General features: G+C 42.5%; 1 protein-coding gene across 1 annotated transcript in view; it reads right to left on the bottom strand.

Annotated features, from left to right (window-relative positions):
• The window catches only part of DCC (DCC netrin 1 receptor), a 641,274-nt gene that overhangs the window by 175,976 nt on the left and 447,564 nt on the right, over window positions 1–17,734 (bottom strand). The window contains exons 8-9 of the mRNA XM_074856359.1: window positions 10,770–10,926; window positions 1,514–1,668 (exon numbers count right to left, since the gene is read on the bottom strand). Of these exons, the coding sequence (XP_074712460.1) occupies window positions 1,514–1,668; window positions 10,770–10,926 (312 nt within the window). The remainder of the gene's footprint in view (window positions 1–1,513; window positions 1,669–10,769; window positions 10,927–17,734) is intronic.

Below are 17,734 nucleotides of genomic sequence, written 5' to 3'. Positions count from 1 at the left end.
GATCACTTCTCTTGGGGGCTTGGGAAGTGACGACAGGGAGTAAAACTCATGTTTTGTGATAAACAAAGCTATAGACACCAAATCCCAGAATAATGGAAGTTGAAAGGACCCTTTTCCCCTTGTTCACAGCATCCCCTGCCTGGTCAGGGGACATCGCACATGCTCTCACCGGTCCTAACAGACCTTTTCCTGGGGCTCAGCTTAGCTGTAAAAGGAACCTAATGGGTCCAAAGCTGCCTAAAGCCACCTCCGGAGGCTCGCCTTAGCGCAGGATTTACTTCCAAGCTCTTCTTCTCCTCCACCCGCCCCGTGAAGAGCCATTCCCACCTCCTCTACCTGCTCCCAGCGCGCGGCAATGAATCAAGAAAACGCCTCTCAGGGTTTAACCAGCACAGCTGTTATCTTCACACAACGAGGGGTTTTCAGGAAAATATTGCCTTTCAGTTAAATTTCTGTACGTGGCAATGTGTGACGATGTAAAACAGTTTCCGGGCTTCTGTTAAACGTCAGATTTCCCACCTCATTACAGGGCGAGAGCATATTCTGGCAGGGGCTTAGTGATGGAGCATAAAAGCAGCTCAGTCTCCCACCATCACCCTATGATCCACCAAAACAGTCCAGTGCCCACCAGTATCAGACCCAGCACCCATCTCTGTGCTAAGAACTACCTACCAATCCCATTTTACAGCCAATTCTTCTGAATAACTGGTTTTGCCATGGAAGGGCTCAAATAATGTTTCAATCCTCTCTCTGCTACAGCCCTTCTTGGACCTTCCAAGCAAGAAAAACTGCAATAAGACAAACTCAACCAGAGGAAATTTATCTTCTTTCTGGAGACCAGATGCGTGCAGGAACTTACAATAAAATGAGACACACAGAAAAAGTGTCTACTGAAAGATTCCACCTGCTCCAAAGTATATAAAACACGCTTACTGTTAAACATTAACTAATAGAAAATATTTGCTTTTAAACACCAACAAGCCAAACTGTTTACTCCAGTGGCAAATTTTTGTATCTTTCAGAAATTTTACCATGTTTCCTTGGAAAAAAGCAACACCTTATGTACCATAGCACAGCTTCTGATATCACTTATGCTGTCACACAATCGAAGGCGGAATGTGCGATCGTCAAAGTCACAGAATCACAGAATCGTCTAGGTTGGGAAAGACCTTGAAGATCCTCCAGTCCAACCATCAACTCAACATTAACAGTTCCCAACTCCACCAGATCCCTCAGCGCTGGGTCAACCCGACTCTTCAACCCCTCCGGGGATGGGTACTCCCCCACTGCCCTGGGCAGCCCATTCAAAGTCATGACACGAACTAGCCATATGCTACCGTCGAGCAGCAAAACACGCTGCAAGAACTGTAACAAAGTGATGAAAGCTTTTCTTTATGGAGCATAAGGACTGGGCCATATTTTCTAAGAGGATCTACGTAAAAACCATCGAGCAACGCGCTATGAGAACCGCAGCGCTGCAGTTCACGGCGGCCCCGCTCCGGCGCACACTCACACTCCGGCTGCGTGGCGACCTTGACGGGCTGCGAGCTCTCTCCTGGTCCCCACTCGTTGTACGCCACCACTCGGAAGGTGTAAGTCTCCTCCGGTTTCAGGTTGCCCACGGTAAGTTGAAGTGTCCCAGATTGAGATGTGTTGACTGCCCGTTCCCTAGAAAAAAAAAACAAACCACCAAAAAACCACTTCAAAATTCATTTGGATCTTCAAGCATTACTTATTTATGCAGTTGGTAGCCTGTAAGGTATGATTACTTATCAAACTTCAGTTTGAGGCTTGTTTGTCTATAGGGGTTTTTTTTTGATTTTTACTTGAAAAAGCCTAATTCAAGTAATGGGGCCCATTGGGAACGCTGCAAGTGTTATGAAAAACACTTGTATTTTAACACTTCATAAGGTATATAGCATATTGGTTCTTTGCCTTCCTTAATAGAACAAAAAAGGAAAATTGATGGAAAGAAATAGCTATTCAGCACAGCAACACAGCTCTGACAAAGGAAGTGAGGTGCATACTGGACTGTAAACATCCAGCTAATGAAAACTGGGTTTGGATGTCTCTGCAAATCGAGCCCTGGTCTGAGCTCCCGCTATGGCTGTCCCTGAAAAACCACCCCCACCCCACTCTGTTCCACAGGCAACGTAGAGTTTTTTCCCAAGATGGGGCCACCGCTCACCATCTCAGAGGTCTAAAATGAAAACCCATTTGTGGAGTTTGCGCTACGCTGGGAGGCATGACTTGTAACTCCGTGACACAGGGCCTGAGAGAAAAAACAGCCTGAGAGAGATAAGGGATGAGGGGGAGAGGAGGCCCAACGAGCCAAGGAACGTCTCAAACTCTCGCAAGTAACAAAACTCCAGTCACGGTGTGATAGTGTGGAGTTTGGAGCTGATAAGGTGGCCAGGATGGCACGACATGACCTGGGGGAGGGACCCCTGTGGAGACAGGATGGTTCTGTTCTGAGGCATCGTGTGAAGTTTCAAGGCCCATCTGTCTGATGAACGACCTTTGCTTCATTATCCACGAAATGCTTATTAAAGTTGACACCCGTGAATATGCTAATAAAGATTAACAAGATCGTGCTGATTACATCGTCCCACAAAGCACCTTATGACAACCTTACCCCTCCCCATATCTGGGGTACGTAGGTACGTGGGTCAACCTAGTGAACAGGCCCAAAAAATGTGTCTATAAATTGAGGAGGGGCAAGGAGTGAAATACGGAAAGAAAAAAGAAGATGTGAAGAAGACGGATGCATCCCCGACGAACTCGGATGGGATCAATGCAGGAACCTGGACTGGTGGTCTCTAATTGTCTATTCTCTTGCTCTATCTCTCTTTTTTTTCTTTTTTTCCCCTTTTTCCTTACTATTATTAGGTAACACTAGACATACTATATCCCTTGCCATAACTTGTTATATACTTAATCAATTATTGTATATCCGATTACTACATTGTGGGAAGTTAATAAATGTCTATGTCAGCCTTTGAGACTTGTCTCACCCTTGTTTTCTCCGTTGGGGATTCATGAACACAAGTCACTCGTCTCCCTCGTCACAAAATCATCAAGGTTGGTAAAGGCCTTGAAGCTCCTCCAGTCCAGCCATGAACCTCACACTGACCGTTCCCAACTCCACCACATCCCTCAGCACTGGGTCAACCCAACTCTTCAACCCCTCCAGGGATGGGGACTCCCCCCCTGCCCCGGGCAACCCATTCCAGCGCCCAACAACCCCTTCTGGAAAGAAATACTTCCTAAGAGCCAGTCTAATCCTAATATCATCGGAGTGGAACGTGACATATGCTCCCCCCTTGGCAAAACAAGCACCCAGGCAGCTCAGGGCCAGCTCACTCCTGATGCAGACAGATGGTTGGACACCACCCCACATATACAAACTCAGCCATCGGCTCCTGGAAAACTGGTGTGTGGGGCAACAGGTACTTCTCCTCCTGAGCAGTGACCGAGGGGGATCTGCATCCCGGCACCAGCATCCCTGCCCTGGGTCAAGCAAAGCTCTGCTGAGCCGTGGTTTTGTGCTGCTCGGTGAGAAAAACCATCGGTGGGAAAGGTACAGACCTAGAGTTTTTAACATGGGATTAGCCGGGAAAAACACAATCCCTAAACAGTAAAGCTGGGTTTGAAATTGGATGAAACCACAGTCATTTCATGGCCAATCAGCGAAGAGAAGTAGGTAAAATTGCTTTAGTAACTGATTTATTATGGGTGGAGTGCCTCGCTCCTCTCCTTTGCTAGAAGACCTCTGAAAAACTAACAACAAAAAGGTAGATACTATGCTGCAGAAAAAAAATCATTTAAGACTGAATCAACTAATTGTCAAACTTCACGTAGCGCTGCCGTGGTTCTCTGGGCTGCAATAGGCATCGCAGCAATTCTGAGAAGGGAGGTTATTGTACCTTTGGGGAATGTTTTCTCAGAATGAAATTTTTCAGACCAAGGGATGGTCCTGCCCTCCGAGCATCAGGCTCCACCGTCGCTCTGGCCCTCCGAGGGTTTACTGACCAAAGCTTGGGTGAATGTTCCCTGGGGAAAATGGTCGGATCATCCCTTAGCAGAGACAATGGAGTTTAACGCCTCTATTCCAGCAGGAAGTTTTTCTGTTGCACTTCATAAAGCGAAGCAGAGCTGTGGGTGGCTGCTGCTCCCCGACAAGGGCACTGGCAGGCAGAGCCTTTGCTCTTTCTAACTGGGCAAACTGAGCTGTGCTTGAGCAACTCAGCTAATTTTATTCTCTTGCCTCTTATCTCTGGTTTCTATTTGCAAGCTGTAGAAGTAGGAACCCAGTTGTTGCATTGAAAATGGCTCCAATGGGTTTGTAACCAACTGAGCAGGTCTGAAAGCAGCTCTCTTGTCTTGTGTCCTTTGGGGCACAGGTGTGAAGCGCTATGACGAGGAGTGAAATTCCAACACAGCCCGTTTTGTATCTCATGCTGAGGTTGGAGAGCAAAGGAAAATATCCAGCCCCACCACAGAGGCACAAGGAGACCCAGGGCTGCCGTTTCTCTTCTCAGATCTGCACTTGCTGCATCACATGCCAGCAAGTGCTTTGATTAGACTCTAATGCAATCTTGGCAGCATCAGTGTTCATCTTCCATTGGATTGCTGTGTCATACTCAAGCCCATCTCCCAGGACATGTCTCTGTGCAAACCAGGAGCTGTATAAGTACATGAGCGCTCTCCAGTTGATGAACCCAACGAGCTCATCACCTGCAATGATGGGCCAGTCCATTCCTAGATCAGTTCAAGTCCAGGTAAAACTCTGCTGCTGCCACTGGGAAGAGCACCCAGGCTGGCAGTGGTTGGAGGTGTCTGCAGCACATTCCATCTCACAATATCCACCTATTTTCAAGGCTAATAAGCTCGAGTCCAACTCTGTGCTCTGGCAATGTGATGGTTTCCAGTCTGGGAGCACCGTTGAACAGCAGAAGCTCTGGGCTGTCCCCAGCCCACGCTGAAAAGACACAGAGGGAAGTTTCCCTGTTCTTGGCGAGTCACAATATTCCCTCCATGAACCTCATGAAAGTGCTGACCAAATTAAACCTTTTTATGTTTTACTTCCTACAGCTTGGGTTTTCTAGCTATCACATCTAGAGTATCTTCCAAATGCAACACTAAAAGCCCATAGGGCAATGCAAGAGCTTGTAACTTAAAAAAAGAAAAATGGGCCGTATAAAAAAAAGTTCCAGGTTTTCCTAAGTAATGACTGAATAATAATCAAGCCAACACCCCAGGACTGAGACCAAGAGCAATAAAGCAAAAGAAAAGGCTGAGGTTTCCCTCCAGGCAGACTGAGGTGCAAGAACAGCCAGCAGCCCACCCCATCTCACAGCCTGGCAGCAGCTGGATAATCGACATTTAGAGGAATAAGTGAACCAGGATAGAAATATGGGGTTATTCTTCTGGCACGGGACAGAAATATCTGGTTATTCTCCTGGCACAGAGCTCCTGTTCACAGGTTTCTGGAATTGCAGCACCCAGGTGATCACAGACACCCAAATGGGTTCGTCTCCCTCAAACTGTCAAACCTCTGACCCCACTGGTTTTGGTTTCTGTGGCAATGTAATTATGAGCTGCGAGGAAAAATTATCCCTTTTGTTTAAATGGGCCACTCGCCAATGTCACACCGGGCAGTGATGTCTTCCATGACACCTTAACCGCTTCAGCTAGCAACGAGAAAAAACTCCTTATGAATATAACAACCCTACACTCATCTTTGTAAAATAGGTATCTAAAACACATCAGATGAGCGCTGTAAAACATGTGTCTGTCCGTCTCTCTAGAGCTCCAGGAACCTGTGAAGTTAGAGAGGTGAGCGTCAGCTACGTCCAAAAGTCCATCGTCTGCTCCTGCTTACCAGCGAGGGGTTAATGCGCCACAGATGCTACAGCAAAGCAAGAATAATCTAAAAAAGCACCAAACATCCTTGAATCAGGCACCTTTACATGTGGGGTTTTCCTTTTCAAACCCATCTCGGCCATAAATTACGGTCTAAAAATAAAAGACCTTGACTAAAGTCATCCACTTTCTTGTAAAATAGAGGCTTCGACATGTAATTTCCAGTGACTGAAGATCATGTTACATTACGGTATCAGCATGTAAAAAAAGATAATTACAGTTCCCATATAACTCTTAGGTGTGTAACAAATGCTTTTATAATGTTTCAAACACCTAATTAGTTACTTCAAGTAAGACAAGTCATGTTAATGCTTCTTGCTGTGAAATGAATACTATTAATTTTAAAATGGATGGACTTTTGCTACTTTGAATTCCTTTTTTTGTTTTATCTCCCGTTATGTTGTTTTGTGGGAGAACGATAAAGTCCTTGATGATAATAAGCAAACCTCAAAACTAATGTAAATAGATCATCTGGGAATGATATTTTAGAACTTCAGCTGAATTCTGAAGATAGGCTTTAATCAAAGATAAGTTTTCATATTCAATTAAGTGGTCCCTTGATTCATTTCTTCAGTCTGCAACATGCAGGAAGCTAAACTGGGAGATCTATTAGCTTGTTGTGACTATCTACGCATTTATTCATTTGTTACCGAAAACAAGTTCTAGTGAACGTTCAACTAAAAATAACGCTCGTCCCTACCTTGCAAAAGAATCCTTCGTCAAAGGGGTTTACGTTCAGCTGTAATACTGCTGATTTTCAGGGTCACTTTCTTCTTTTTCTCTTAAGATCAGAGCATTTAATTGCATATATTGTGAAAAATGGTTGCTAACAGTCAGTTAAAAAAGGATAGCTACAAATCAGGACCCGTTATTTAAGCCAACCTGACGTTTCAAAAGTTGTAATCAAAACCTGAACGGTATTTTTGGGCTTTGTGTCTCATCTCAAATGCTAAACAGAAATATATTGCCATGTAAATACTTCTCATTATTTATAAATAAATATAGCCAATCTTTTCTTGTAAATTAAATTTTAAATTTTATATCTAGTGACGTAAATTCTCACCGGGAAGGCAGAATTCATTTCAAACTATGCACAAGTAATTAAATATGTCTTGAGATTACATTTGAGGAGGTTTTTTTTTTTTGGTTTAGAGATAGATCAAGAGCAAATCAACAAAAATAAACCGTGTCTCTTTCTTTGTGGTGACTAATACACTACCGCCTAAATATCAAATGCCTGCGTGAATCAACGCTCGCTCATTGAGAAGCCAACCGGCATAGACGGGGGAGAAAAGGCAACAAACACTGAGGCCGAGAGCAAAACTGAACATCAAATTCACAACAAAATTCGAACCTGCCTGTGAATTGAAATATCAAATCTGGCCCGTTTTGCAAACAAAACATTGCTAGTCAAAAGCAGATCACAATTAAACGTGGGCAACAGCCAGACACAAATGCTGTTGGGTTGGATGGGGTTTAAGGATAGGGATGGATCCAATGCTTCCCACATGAAGACCACCTTTAGCTAAAAAAATTAATAAATAATTAACATTAAAGTTTCAACAGCATGTGGATGTGGGAGATACCAGAGATGAAGCAGCACCTCTGCCCTCGCAGCGCTCAAGGACGGCTCCGTTCCTAAGAGCTCGCCATTGGGGCAGCACCCCAGCGGTAAAACGGGAAATAAAAAGGCAGAGATTTACCCCTTACATGGGTAATCTCTGCATTTTTAATATTGTGGGCGATCTTATTATTTGGGTATGAAAAAGGGGTTTTTTACAGTGAGCTTATAACATCAAATTAAACCTCAAGTAGCTCCTTTCTCTTGCAGAGCAGTCCTCCCGTATGGCAGGATAGATTTTTACGGTCTCTGTGTGCACATGTGTATACCTTGAAGAGTGATATCCATCAGAAGTCATGCATTATACCCGACTGCTATATTCCACTATATTTTAACAGAAAATAAGCGCAACCAAATGTATAAAAAGAGGGCCGTATCTACTGACAGATCCCATTCACGAGAGCCTCTATATCTGCTCATTTTTTCATCACCACTCTGCTATTATCAGCAAATGTTATAGAATATCTCACTTCCAAATCTAAACTTTTATCTGAACCAGAAACTTCCCTGAGTGCAGGTGTATTGGTTGCCTGTTTATTTACTTTCTAATAGATTTGAGGTTTGTTTTATCCTTTTCTGAGAAACTTGCCTTTTACCTTTAAGTGCTCTTTCCAATCATCCTTATCAGCAAGCAAACCCATTTGATCCCACGCGGGATGCCTAGCTGAGGAGGAAGATGAAAGAGCATCCCATCAGAAGAGCTCCGGTGATTACGTTACAGCAATAAGTGCAATCACTTCCAAACGAGGTTTCTTTGAAAGGGTTGAGCTGAAAAACCCTTCTGAGAGAGTTCAAAACACGGGAGACTCTTTTTCTGGACAGTCCCCGACATGGCCGTGTGTTGTGTCAGCCTCAGTGATGTTCCCAGCCATCAAGAAAATCCTCTCTGCTCTCAAACCCAAGAAGATCCTTCCTCCAGACTTGCAGTAATCTCTCTGACAATTCCTTTGCATCCCTGAGGTTAATGTCAAATCCAATATTTATTTTTGTAAACAGAAAAATAGCTCTTTTGAAAAAATAACACATAAAGAATAAGCAACTCTCAAACTCCATGGAAGTTTTTTCCTTTTAGGAAAACTACCTTAATTTTATCTCGCGGTTTGTCTGAAAGTTTGCAAGACTACAGGTGCATATTCCAGAGTTTTAAACTGCAGGTGGTATTCTGAGTCTCTCGCTGCAAGGAGCTTAGTGGAATTTTTATTTTATCTATTTATTAGTTTATTTATTTTAACAGACAGCCCACAGTCTTCCACAGAAGAGTATTTAAGAAGGTGTGCACCTAGTTGGGAATGGGGCTAAGGCATCCTTCTGGTACTCAGCACCATGGAAATTCTGGAAGAAAAATTATTTTGAAGCGTAAGGGAATGCAGGGTGAGCTCTTTTTACTTTTTTTTAATCTCAGAAACATCACGATTTAAAAGCTTCATGTAAGACTAGTAGTATTTTCTCCTCACTGCTAAGTTAAAAGGCTGAGTTACAATATGCCTTGATCCAGCTTCATGTTTTTAAGACGATTAAAATAAATGAGATGCGATTCCAACAGTGCCCTCCAGCATTGCCACGTCACAGGCACTTCAGGTCCTTCACCAAATCTCAAACCACTTAATAAACGCAAGGAGAAGAGAATCCCCACGCATAGCCCCGGACCCTGTTCTGGTTGGGCTGGTGGCAATGGCTGCAGACAAACGTTAGGATAAGTGACACCCCGCTGTCGAAGACGCTTGCCCCCAACACCATCCACGGAAATGGAGATTTGAATTTCAGAGCTTTCTTTTACAGAGGGAGAGAGTGTTTCACACTCTCATCCCGAGTGCTTTGGGTGTTGTGTCCTTCCAGGCTACTCAGCCAGACCAGAAGGATACACGTTTCTGTTTAGGAGCGTCTACCTCTTGCAGCAGGTAGCGCCGCTGTAGCTGTCAATGTCTACAAGCATTGGAATAAATTAACAAAACTTATACATATAGAATCATGGAATCATTTAGATTGGAAAAGACCTTTAAGACCATCGAGTCCAACCGTTAACCCAACACTGCCAACTCCACCACTAAACCACGTCCCTAAGCACCACGTCTACATGTCTACCTCCAGGGATGGTGACTCCACGACTTCCCTGGGCAGCCCGTTCCAATGCTTGACAACCCTTTCTGTGAAGAAATGGCTGTATGGCTGTTAAATTAAGCTGGACCTTGTTGCGGATTACGATGAGAAGCTTGAGAATGTCCAGGCAGGGGCAAGAAATCTTGCCTGCAAGACTGAGCCCCTTTGGATGAAGAATAAGGCCATGCTGTGGCAGAGGGGAGCTCACTGATAACTGTGGGGTTGCACTTCTTTAGCTCTCATGAATCCACTTGTTTTTCAATTAAATATAGATTCTTACTCAAGTCCCCTCAGCAGCTGAGCTGCCATCAGCACACCAGTCACCAGCCGGTAGCTGAAGTCTATCGTAAGAGCAGTGAAATACAGCCCAGACTACTTCAAGTGAGTTCTTCATAATGATGCACAGGAAGAGAAAAACACGAGATTTTTCACAGGCATAAAGCCATTTATGATGTTAGGAAAATAAAACAAACCCCAAGTAAATAGGCAGTACCTTTTTGAGTGTGAAATGAGCATACACGATGAGAAATCATGCAAACACCAAACAATCTATAGTGCCATCATCACAAAAGAGCTATCGGCTGTGCAGCTATAACCCACATGGCGAGCATGGCTCAGGCAGGTTGACTATATTTGCAATTGTGTAAAATCTTCACACCCCACTCCCCTGGCTGTTTTTGAGGTCTTACACCAGTTGTAGTGCTCTAAAAGCAGCCCTCCTCTCCGGTTGATTAGGGCTCAACAAATTCACCTCTGCCAGCGACGCAAAGAACGTCTGAATCTGTGTCATCAGAGGAAGATGAAAGGGAAAATATGGAGCTGACAATACTTTATGGTGGATGGTCAAGGAATAGCTGGGAGGAGGTAAGATCCATAAACACCCAACGCAAATGGTCCTTCATACCAAGACAAGAAGCGCTGTCATATAAATGTTGATATGATGTCTATAAAAAAATAAAAAATAGGTAATAAAAATACATGGCAACAAAAGGCATGTTCATGCTTCTTTTATCACGGGGAGAAGAACACAAGGTTGAGAACCATTTGCAAGACGCTTGTAAAGACCTCCGGCACTCTTAGGACTATCCCCCCACCCAGAGGAGACCCGTGGCATGTTGAGGCCTACCTGTTGACGCCATCCCTGGAGAAGAAGACCGTGTACGTCTGGATGCTGCCTCGGGCCTCTGCGGGTGGGCGCCAGCTGAGACGGACAAATCGGCTGGAGACCAAAACAGGGACCACATCTCGGGGGGCAGAGGGGAGGACACTGGAACTTGGGACAGCTGGAGGGGAAGGAGAGGAGTCAGTCAGAGAGGCCGGTGGCACGGGGGTGTCGGGGCGGGTGGGAGGTGTCGTGGTGGCCACAGCTGAGGTGGTACGGAACAAAGGGCCGAGGTGGCATGGAATAAACGTGAATAAAATGACAGGGGATGAAAGAGAGAGAAAAAAAACTAATGGTAAAATCACACCTTAAAATATACCGTCCTGAACCATCCTCTAAAGCAAACAGCAAGACGTAAATCTTGTGTTTTACCTTGCGATACCCTGAAATTATATCTTGTATGAGTGATCAGTATGATACGTTCCTTCATTTGCCTCTATTTCACTGGGTTTGTCTCTTGTGCCCCAAGAAGCAGAAGCATTTAACCTCCTAAACAAGCAATAACTGACCACTCAAAGCCTGAAGCCTATGGGTTTGGGAAGAGCAGAAATTAAGTCGGGTGCTTCAGCATGTGACTTATTAGATAATTGCATCAAAGTGCGATAAAACGAAAAGAAAAAAGACAGTGAAACTTAATATTAACACCGTTCCCCAGGGAAAAGTGTTCAGTCTATGTGCAAAACCCAGAAACGCCTAAACTGCAGTTTCAAGCGGTAAATTTCATTTTAGAACAGTACCTATTTATTATAAAGTTTAAGGGTTTGGTTGTTGGCCACGAAATCCATGTGAAAGCTGGCCTGCCAACATAAATAAATAAATAATAATATTTAATTTTTAACAATAGTTTATGTGATCAGCTGCCTCCTGATTTAGCACACGCACCTTATGGGGCATCCACAGTTGCCTGATCTTCTCCGCGGGCAAACATGATGTATATGAGGTTCAATTTCACGGGCCACGCCGGCCCTGAAGAGCGGGTTTTTACCATTGGTATTGAACCAACAAGCAATTTATTTTTTTCATTATCACAAATCTTTTTTGGTCAGTCCCTGTGCATACACTGCGAACTATATTAAGTAGCATTAATTTACCGTGAGATACGAAGAGCGTTGTATTAGCTAAACAGCTTGTGAAGAATAGCTTTACGTAAAAACATGATGTTCGCCGAATACTGGCTGAGCATTTTCTTATCCCTAAATTATTATTAAAAGCCATTAATATTGCTATCATTAATAACAAATATTGCCTCTTACTTATTGTGATCAATCTAAAACCAGAGGGAATTAAGGAATTTCCCAGTGGCATTTCCAGAGTAATGATGTGTTGAAAGAAAATATTAAGCCATAGTCTCAGCTCTTTTGGCTGCAAAGTTGTGATCCATTATTTGCACTGAGATCGTGTTTCGCGTCCTTAGTCACAGGCCGCTGATCTAAATAATGTGCAAACACGAGGCTAAAGTATAATTCTGTGTACATTTATATTACAACGATGCAACTATTTTGCTTCACGGTCAGAATGAGCAGATTTAGGCTTCTGGTCTATTCTATATGTTGAGTCACGTCTTATAAGCGTTAAATGCATTGTCTTCTAACTGCTGCGGTAGATAAACATCTCTAGAGAAGTACCAAGGGCACGATTGGAAAAAAAACATGCAGACAAACCTACGAGGCTTTTTCAGCTGAGTTTTGGTATTTGAATCAAATACAGCAATTCAGAAAAAACCCCGTTATTAACCGTGTTGGCACCTGAGGGCCTGTAGAAACTCTGTTTCCCCACAACACACCTCAGTCCGTGGTTCCTCCACCAAATATCCATCCTCCTGGTCAGGACCTCTCTTCTGTCAAAACCCATTTATAATTCAGAAACTTGCGCTAGGATCAGCCCCAAGTCCAGACACGTACGTTTAGGCGACTACGCGTACACGACTACTATACACGAGTGTCCAAGCTCCCCCCGCAGAAAATGAGGGCTTCTACCTAACATGGATGATGGAGCTCAACGAGCTACTCAAACTACCCAACAGGGGTATCTACCTTTAAACACGCTGAATTAATATCTAAAATCTGGAGGAGAATCGATACCCTTCGTGACCTCACGCCCTTGGATGCGGCGGCGGCTGACCTGCTAGGTGTCAACTTAGGAAAAGAACAGCGAAAAACTGAGGTGAAAAGCAGCAAGATTGGGACTGAAGCTCCAGTCCACTAAGTACGTGTTTTACTCTGGCTTTCAGTAAACTCTGTAGAGCTATCACTGACAAAAGCAATTTCACTTTTATTGTTGCTAGCAGTGAATAGCAAACATATAGAGTACAATAGTACAATATAGAGAGACATATAACCTGAAATTATCTCAGCAAGTAATGTCTGAAATCCTTCAATCTTTCATATGACTACACAAGATCAATCCACCACTGGTTAAACCATCTTCATCAGAGTCTGACAGGCTCTGATTTTAGCCTGATGTGGTTTATATTAACTCCTTGCAAAGTGCATCTTTCTCTGCTCTTGTGGCAGTCTGAATAATCATCTAGCTCTGTACAAAGCGAGCAAAAAACGGGACTGTTTGATTCATTTTCCCCATGTCTAAATGACTATACAATCAACAGAGAAGGCCTGAATACAGGCCTGATAGGAACCAATCTTCGTGTTTCCATTTAGGAAGCCAAATGAAGCACCTCAAATCCAGACCCAAATCCCCCATTATTTTTCATCCAGAATCAACTGTGAGTTTTGTGCCCTTATAATCCTGCCAGTAGGACCCATCCTCGCACCCCTAAAGCAAACGTCCTTCAAAAATGTAGAAATATGCTTGATATAGGTGTTCAGGAACTACTTTTTTTTACAGCCTTTGTTGGCAAAATACACACCAGCTACAAAATACGTTGAAAACAACTAAGGACAAAACATCACGCGTAACATCCCATTTCACCACTGCTTCTCATACACAGCAGTCATGGGCTCTTTGTAATTAAAAATAATAGGAATATGAGACCTAGCTTGAAGAGGAAGGTTGGGGTTTTTTTAAGACTTTTCAAAGGTCTGATTGAATTTTATGGGGGTTTTTTTGTTTTATTTTTTTTTTGTTTGTTTGTTTGGTTTTTTTTAACATATATGTATGTGTCTGCAGGCAGGTAGGGATGAGATCTAATTAGCAGCAGTTGTCTCCTCCTTAAATGGTGTTTATAGAGACCAGCAAAAGCTTATGTGAGATATACAAGAAGAGATGATGAATGAATGAAAGAAAAAAACCCACTTGTCATTATATCCCACAAGGGATTTGGCAGGAAGAAGATAAAACATTATTATTGCTAAGCAGAGGTGGCAATAGATGGCATGGGTTTATTCATGAGCCTCTCCCAGTAAAAGACATGGGTGAAAATCCTCTAAATCCAAGTTATAAAACATCTCATGTTCTCACTTGAGTGCTTACAGGGACTATATATACACAATACACACCCAGACCTCAGTACAGTTTTTGTGCCTCTGTACAAAACATATTCATTTGCCTTTTTTTTTTTTTTACATATTTACCAAGTTGACAGGAAAAGGAAAGAAGTTTAAGGAAAGTTTAAGCAAAGAAGTTGTAAGTTTGAGATGAAAAATAAATTGAGAACTTACTGTGCATAGAGAAAATGTTGCTCTTGGATGTCAGTAATATTGACCTAAAAGCTATCCTGGTAATCTGCATCGAGGACCAAGTCCTGACCTGATAAAGATGACTTTGACTTTTCTGCTTTTAAAGCAATTAAAATTTCCATGATTTTTAGTTACTCGCATTTAATTCACATAGAATATTTAAGCCTGTTATACACAGACCATATTGCCACACACCTGAATTAAAAATTATACTCATTTTTCAGGGGGATAAATTAATACAGAAAGAGATTGGGCTGTATACAGGAACTGTCTATATCTCACAGAAAGTGGTTAATGTTCACGACATTACCCATTTAGGTGTTTTTTTTTTTTAAATTATAACCTAAGCGAAGACTATTCAAGCAATTGCCACTGGTTTAGGGTCTGTTAAAATAAGACTACCTACTACAGGCTATTCAAACTTTCAAAATACTGCCAATTAGAGCTTGCTGATAAGATTTGAAACTCGATACTTTTTCAGCAAAAATGAGAAAACTATCACACTTACAATCTTCAACCTCCTGCTGCAAATCACACTTTCCCTAAATATCCCACATTCCCTGGTGCCAAAATGACATTTCAAGACATCAGATGAAAATTTTCAGCCAAGACGCTACCTCAAAATATTTTTTTATGCCTTCTAACAACTATTTCAATTCCTTGATTTAAATTTTTTTTTTTTTAATATAGAAATGAATTTTTTATCTATTTCTGTTTTAAAAGACTTTTGGAAATTTCACTGAATGTATTTAAACATAAAAGGAACATCCAAGGCTTTAAGTTAAGGATTTCGTTTCAGAAAAAAAAAAAAAAAAAAAAAAAGTTGTTTTATTCAAATTAAGATATAAAACTTTTGGATTAAATTCAAGTCTCTTCCCCGCTCTTCCCCACAATATTTTCCTTGGGTTTAGCACTTTAAATTGGTTATTTGTACAGCATGAATTTCAAGTATGACATAAGAACGTGAATCTGTTCTCATCTCCAAATCCTCCGCGTTAAAAGGAAAAGCAATTTACATGGAATTTAACTCCAGAAATAACATCAAATAAGTGCTTATTGTCTGGTGTTGCTCAGTACAGCCACAGCCTGGTCAATCCAGTCTTTTGTTATGCTCCTACATTCAAAGAATTTAGTCTTTTTAATTTTTTTTTTTTATTCAGAACCTTTTTGACCCATCTTACACCTGCCACAGAGCAAACTGTGAAAGTTCTAAGTGAGAAAAAAGCTCGCTGCAGGAATATCTGTAATTCCAGAGGTGCTACATATGTAACACCTAACACCTGAAAAAGTGAGGCCCTCTTCCAGTGAAATATCCTTAAATAAGATCTGTAATAGATACCAATTTTGAGAGATTTGCTTTTTTTTAGAATGCAGCCACTTTTCATTTCCCAACAGCAGAACTGTGGACAGCTCAGGAAGCTGAGGGGTCGACAATCATTCCTGGGGGGAGAACCTCAGAGATACTTTACAGACCCACAGCTGGCACCCGCATGGACTAAAAAATTTAATTGACATTTTTGTTAAATGTTAAAAAGGGGATTTAAAAAATTCTTAAATTATGTTCATTAAAAAAATAACATTCATGCACATTAGGGAAAGAAATAGAACAACTCTAAACAAAAGAAAACGTTGAGGTGTAGAGCACGAGTTACCTGATTTTACTTTGCAGTGGCCATCATACAAATACCAATTTGTAATTATATTAAATTCGTAACGCATCACTAACCATTTCTAATTTAACAGACCTCATCAAGATCTGCAGACGAGAGGAGTTCTATTTTTACTCAGTGTTACTTCAACACAGGGAGATTCATTTTTGATGAACTCAAAAGCAATCCAGGAATTACGCATTCCAGATACCGTCCCAACCTGCTCGTGGGTGTAAACCGGGAGCTGTTTTCCTCCAGATCAAGGGAAACAACTAAGGATGGAGGTAAGGAACCTGATTTCTGTACAAAGTTTATCCTCTGGCGCAGGGATCCTGGGGCCTTGGAGCCCATCTGTCTCAAGGCATGTTAAGCCACCAAGCACATGCCTTGAGAGGGGAACGCAAGGAAAAATTCTGCATTTCACACGGGCAGTGAAAAATTCCATCTGAAATTTCATGACAAAATGATGGATTTCATCACCCATCCTCCATGCTGCTTCTAAAACCCAACGTTAACCTGCAGCTGGAAGATGTTTCGCCGGGAAGGTCCTGGGACATGAATCCAGGAGCTCTCATCGTCCCACATTAAGTGATTAAATAGGTGAGAATCGGTGAAAAAAGACCCAAATGGATTGCAGTGTTTTAGTCTGATCATCAAATCTTTAAATTTTGGTCTGCTTTCCAACAGGCAGGAAAAAAGCAGACGTTCTATCAGATGACCTTCACGGAGATATGAAATAGGTGTCATTTACTGTCCCAAATAAGTATCAGATTGGACAAGTTACTGGTAGCTCACTACTTACAGTCAAATAAAATGTTCTTTCCTGCACAAGCAACTCCTATTACCTTTCCTCAGGACCATTTACAAAATTTGGCCTTTCCATTTTTCATCCAGCCGATGAATCACACAACGCAGCTTCGAAGCGTCACATTCAAAAAACATTTCTTCAGGCCTTGGGTGCTCAAATCCATCCTCCAACCGCCAGCAGAGATCACGTTGGCACCGCTCGGGTGCGAGCGCGCCCATCCGCATTCGACGTGTTCGCACACGCCAGGTTTTACCGACGACACGGAGCACATGCCAGGACGTCAGGGTACATCAGCATATGTTTCGAGATTTTCAGCCCATATGCAGCGATACTAATTTACCAAATAAAAGATCTGTCCTCGTTGCCATACATACTTCCTCCCTTCTGGCTTCTTGCACAGTAATTCGTTATTACTTGGTGCCATAATGATGTTCTTAGAAACAAGTCATGCAGTACTAATTTTTATTATGCCTCTTTTATGACATGACGAACCACGCTATAAATCACTGAAGTTCATGTGTGTCAACAATGCCTGATGTTCCTGTATGAGGAATTCACTCCCAGCTTAGCACCTCGCAGGATTAGGCCAACAGCGCTTTGGAAACAGCACGGATGTAGCTGAAACGCACAATAACCTTACAGAGAGCAGGGAGATTTTGGTAGTTCCGCCCTACGCAATAACAACCACATCAGAACCTAAATAGTCAGTAGCGCTTCTCTTTTCTCTCCAGCCTCATTTTCTCAAACACAGGCAAGAGAGACGTATGGAAGGATAACGGCTTAATTGCTGAGTTGTGATGGAGGGAGGAAGGAGGTTAACTCATCTGCTAAACATCA

Source organism: Strix uralensis, chromosome Z (genome assembly GCF_047716275.1).
Source record: "Strix uralensis isolate ZFMK-TIS-50842 chromosome Z, bStrUra1, whole genome shotgun sequence".
Lineage (NCBI taxonomy): Eukaryota > Metazoa > Chordata > Aves > Strigiformes > Strigidae > Strix > Strix uralensis.
Note: the sequence above shows the minus strand (reverse complement) of the source record. Positions and strands in the feature narration are given on the sequence as shown.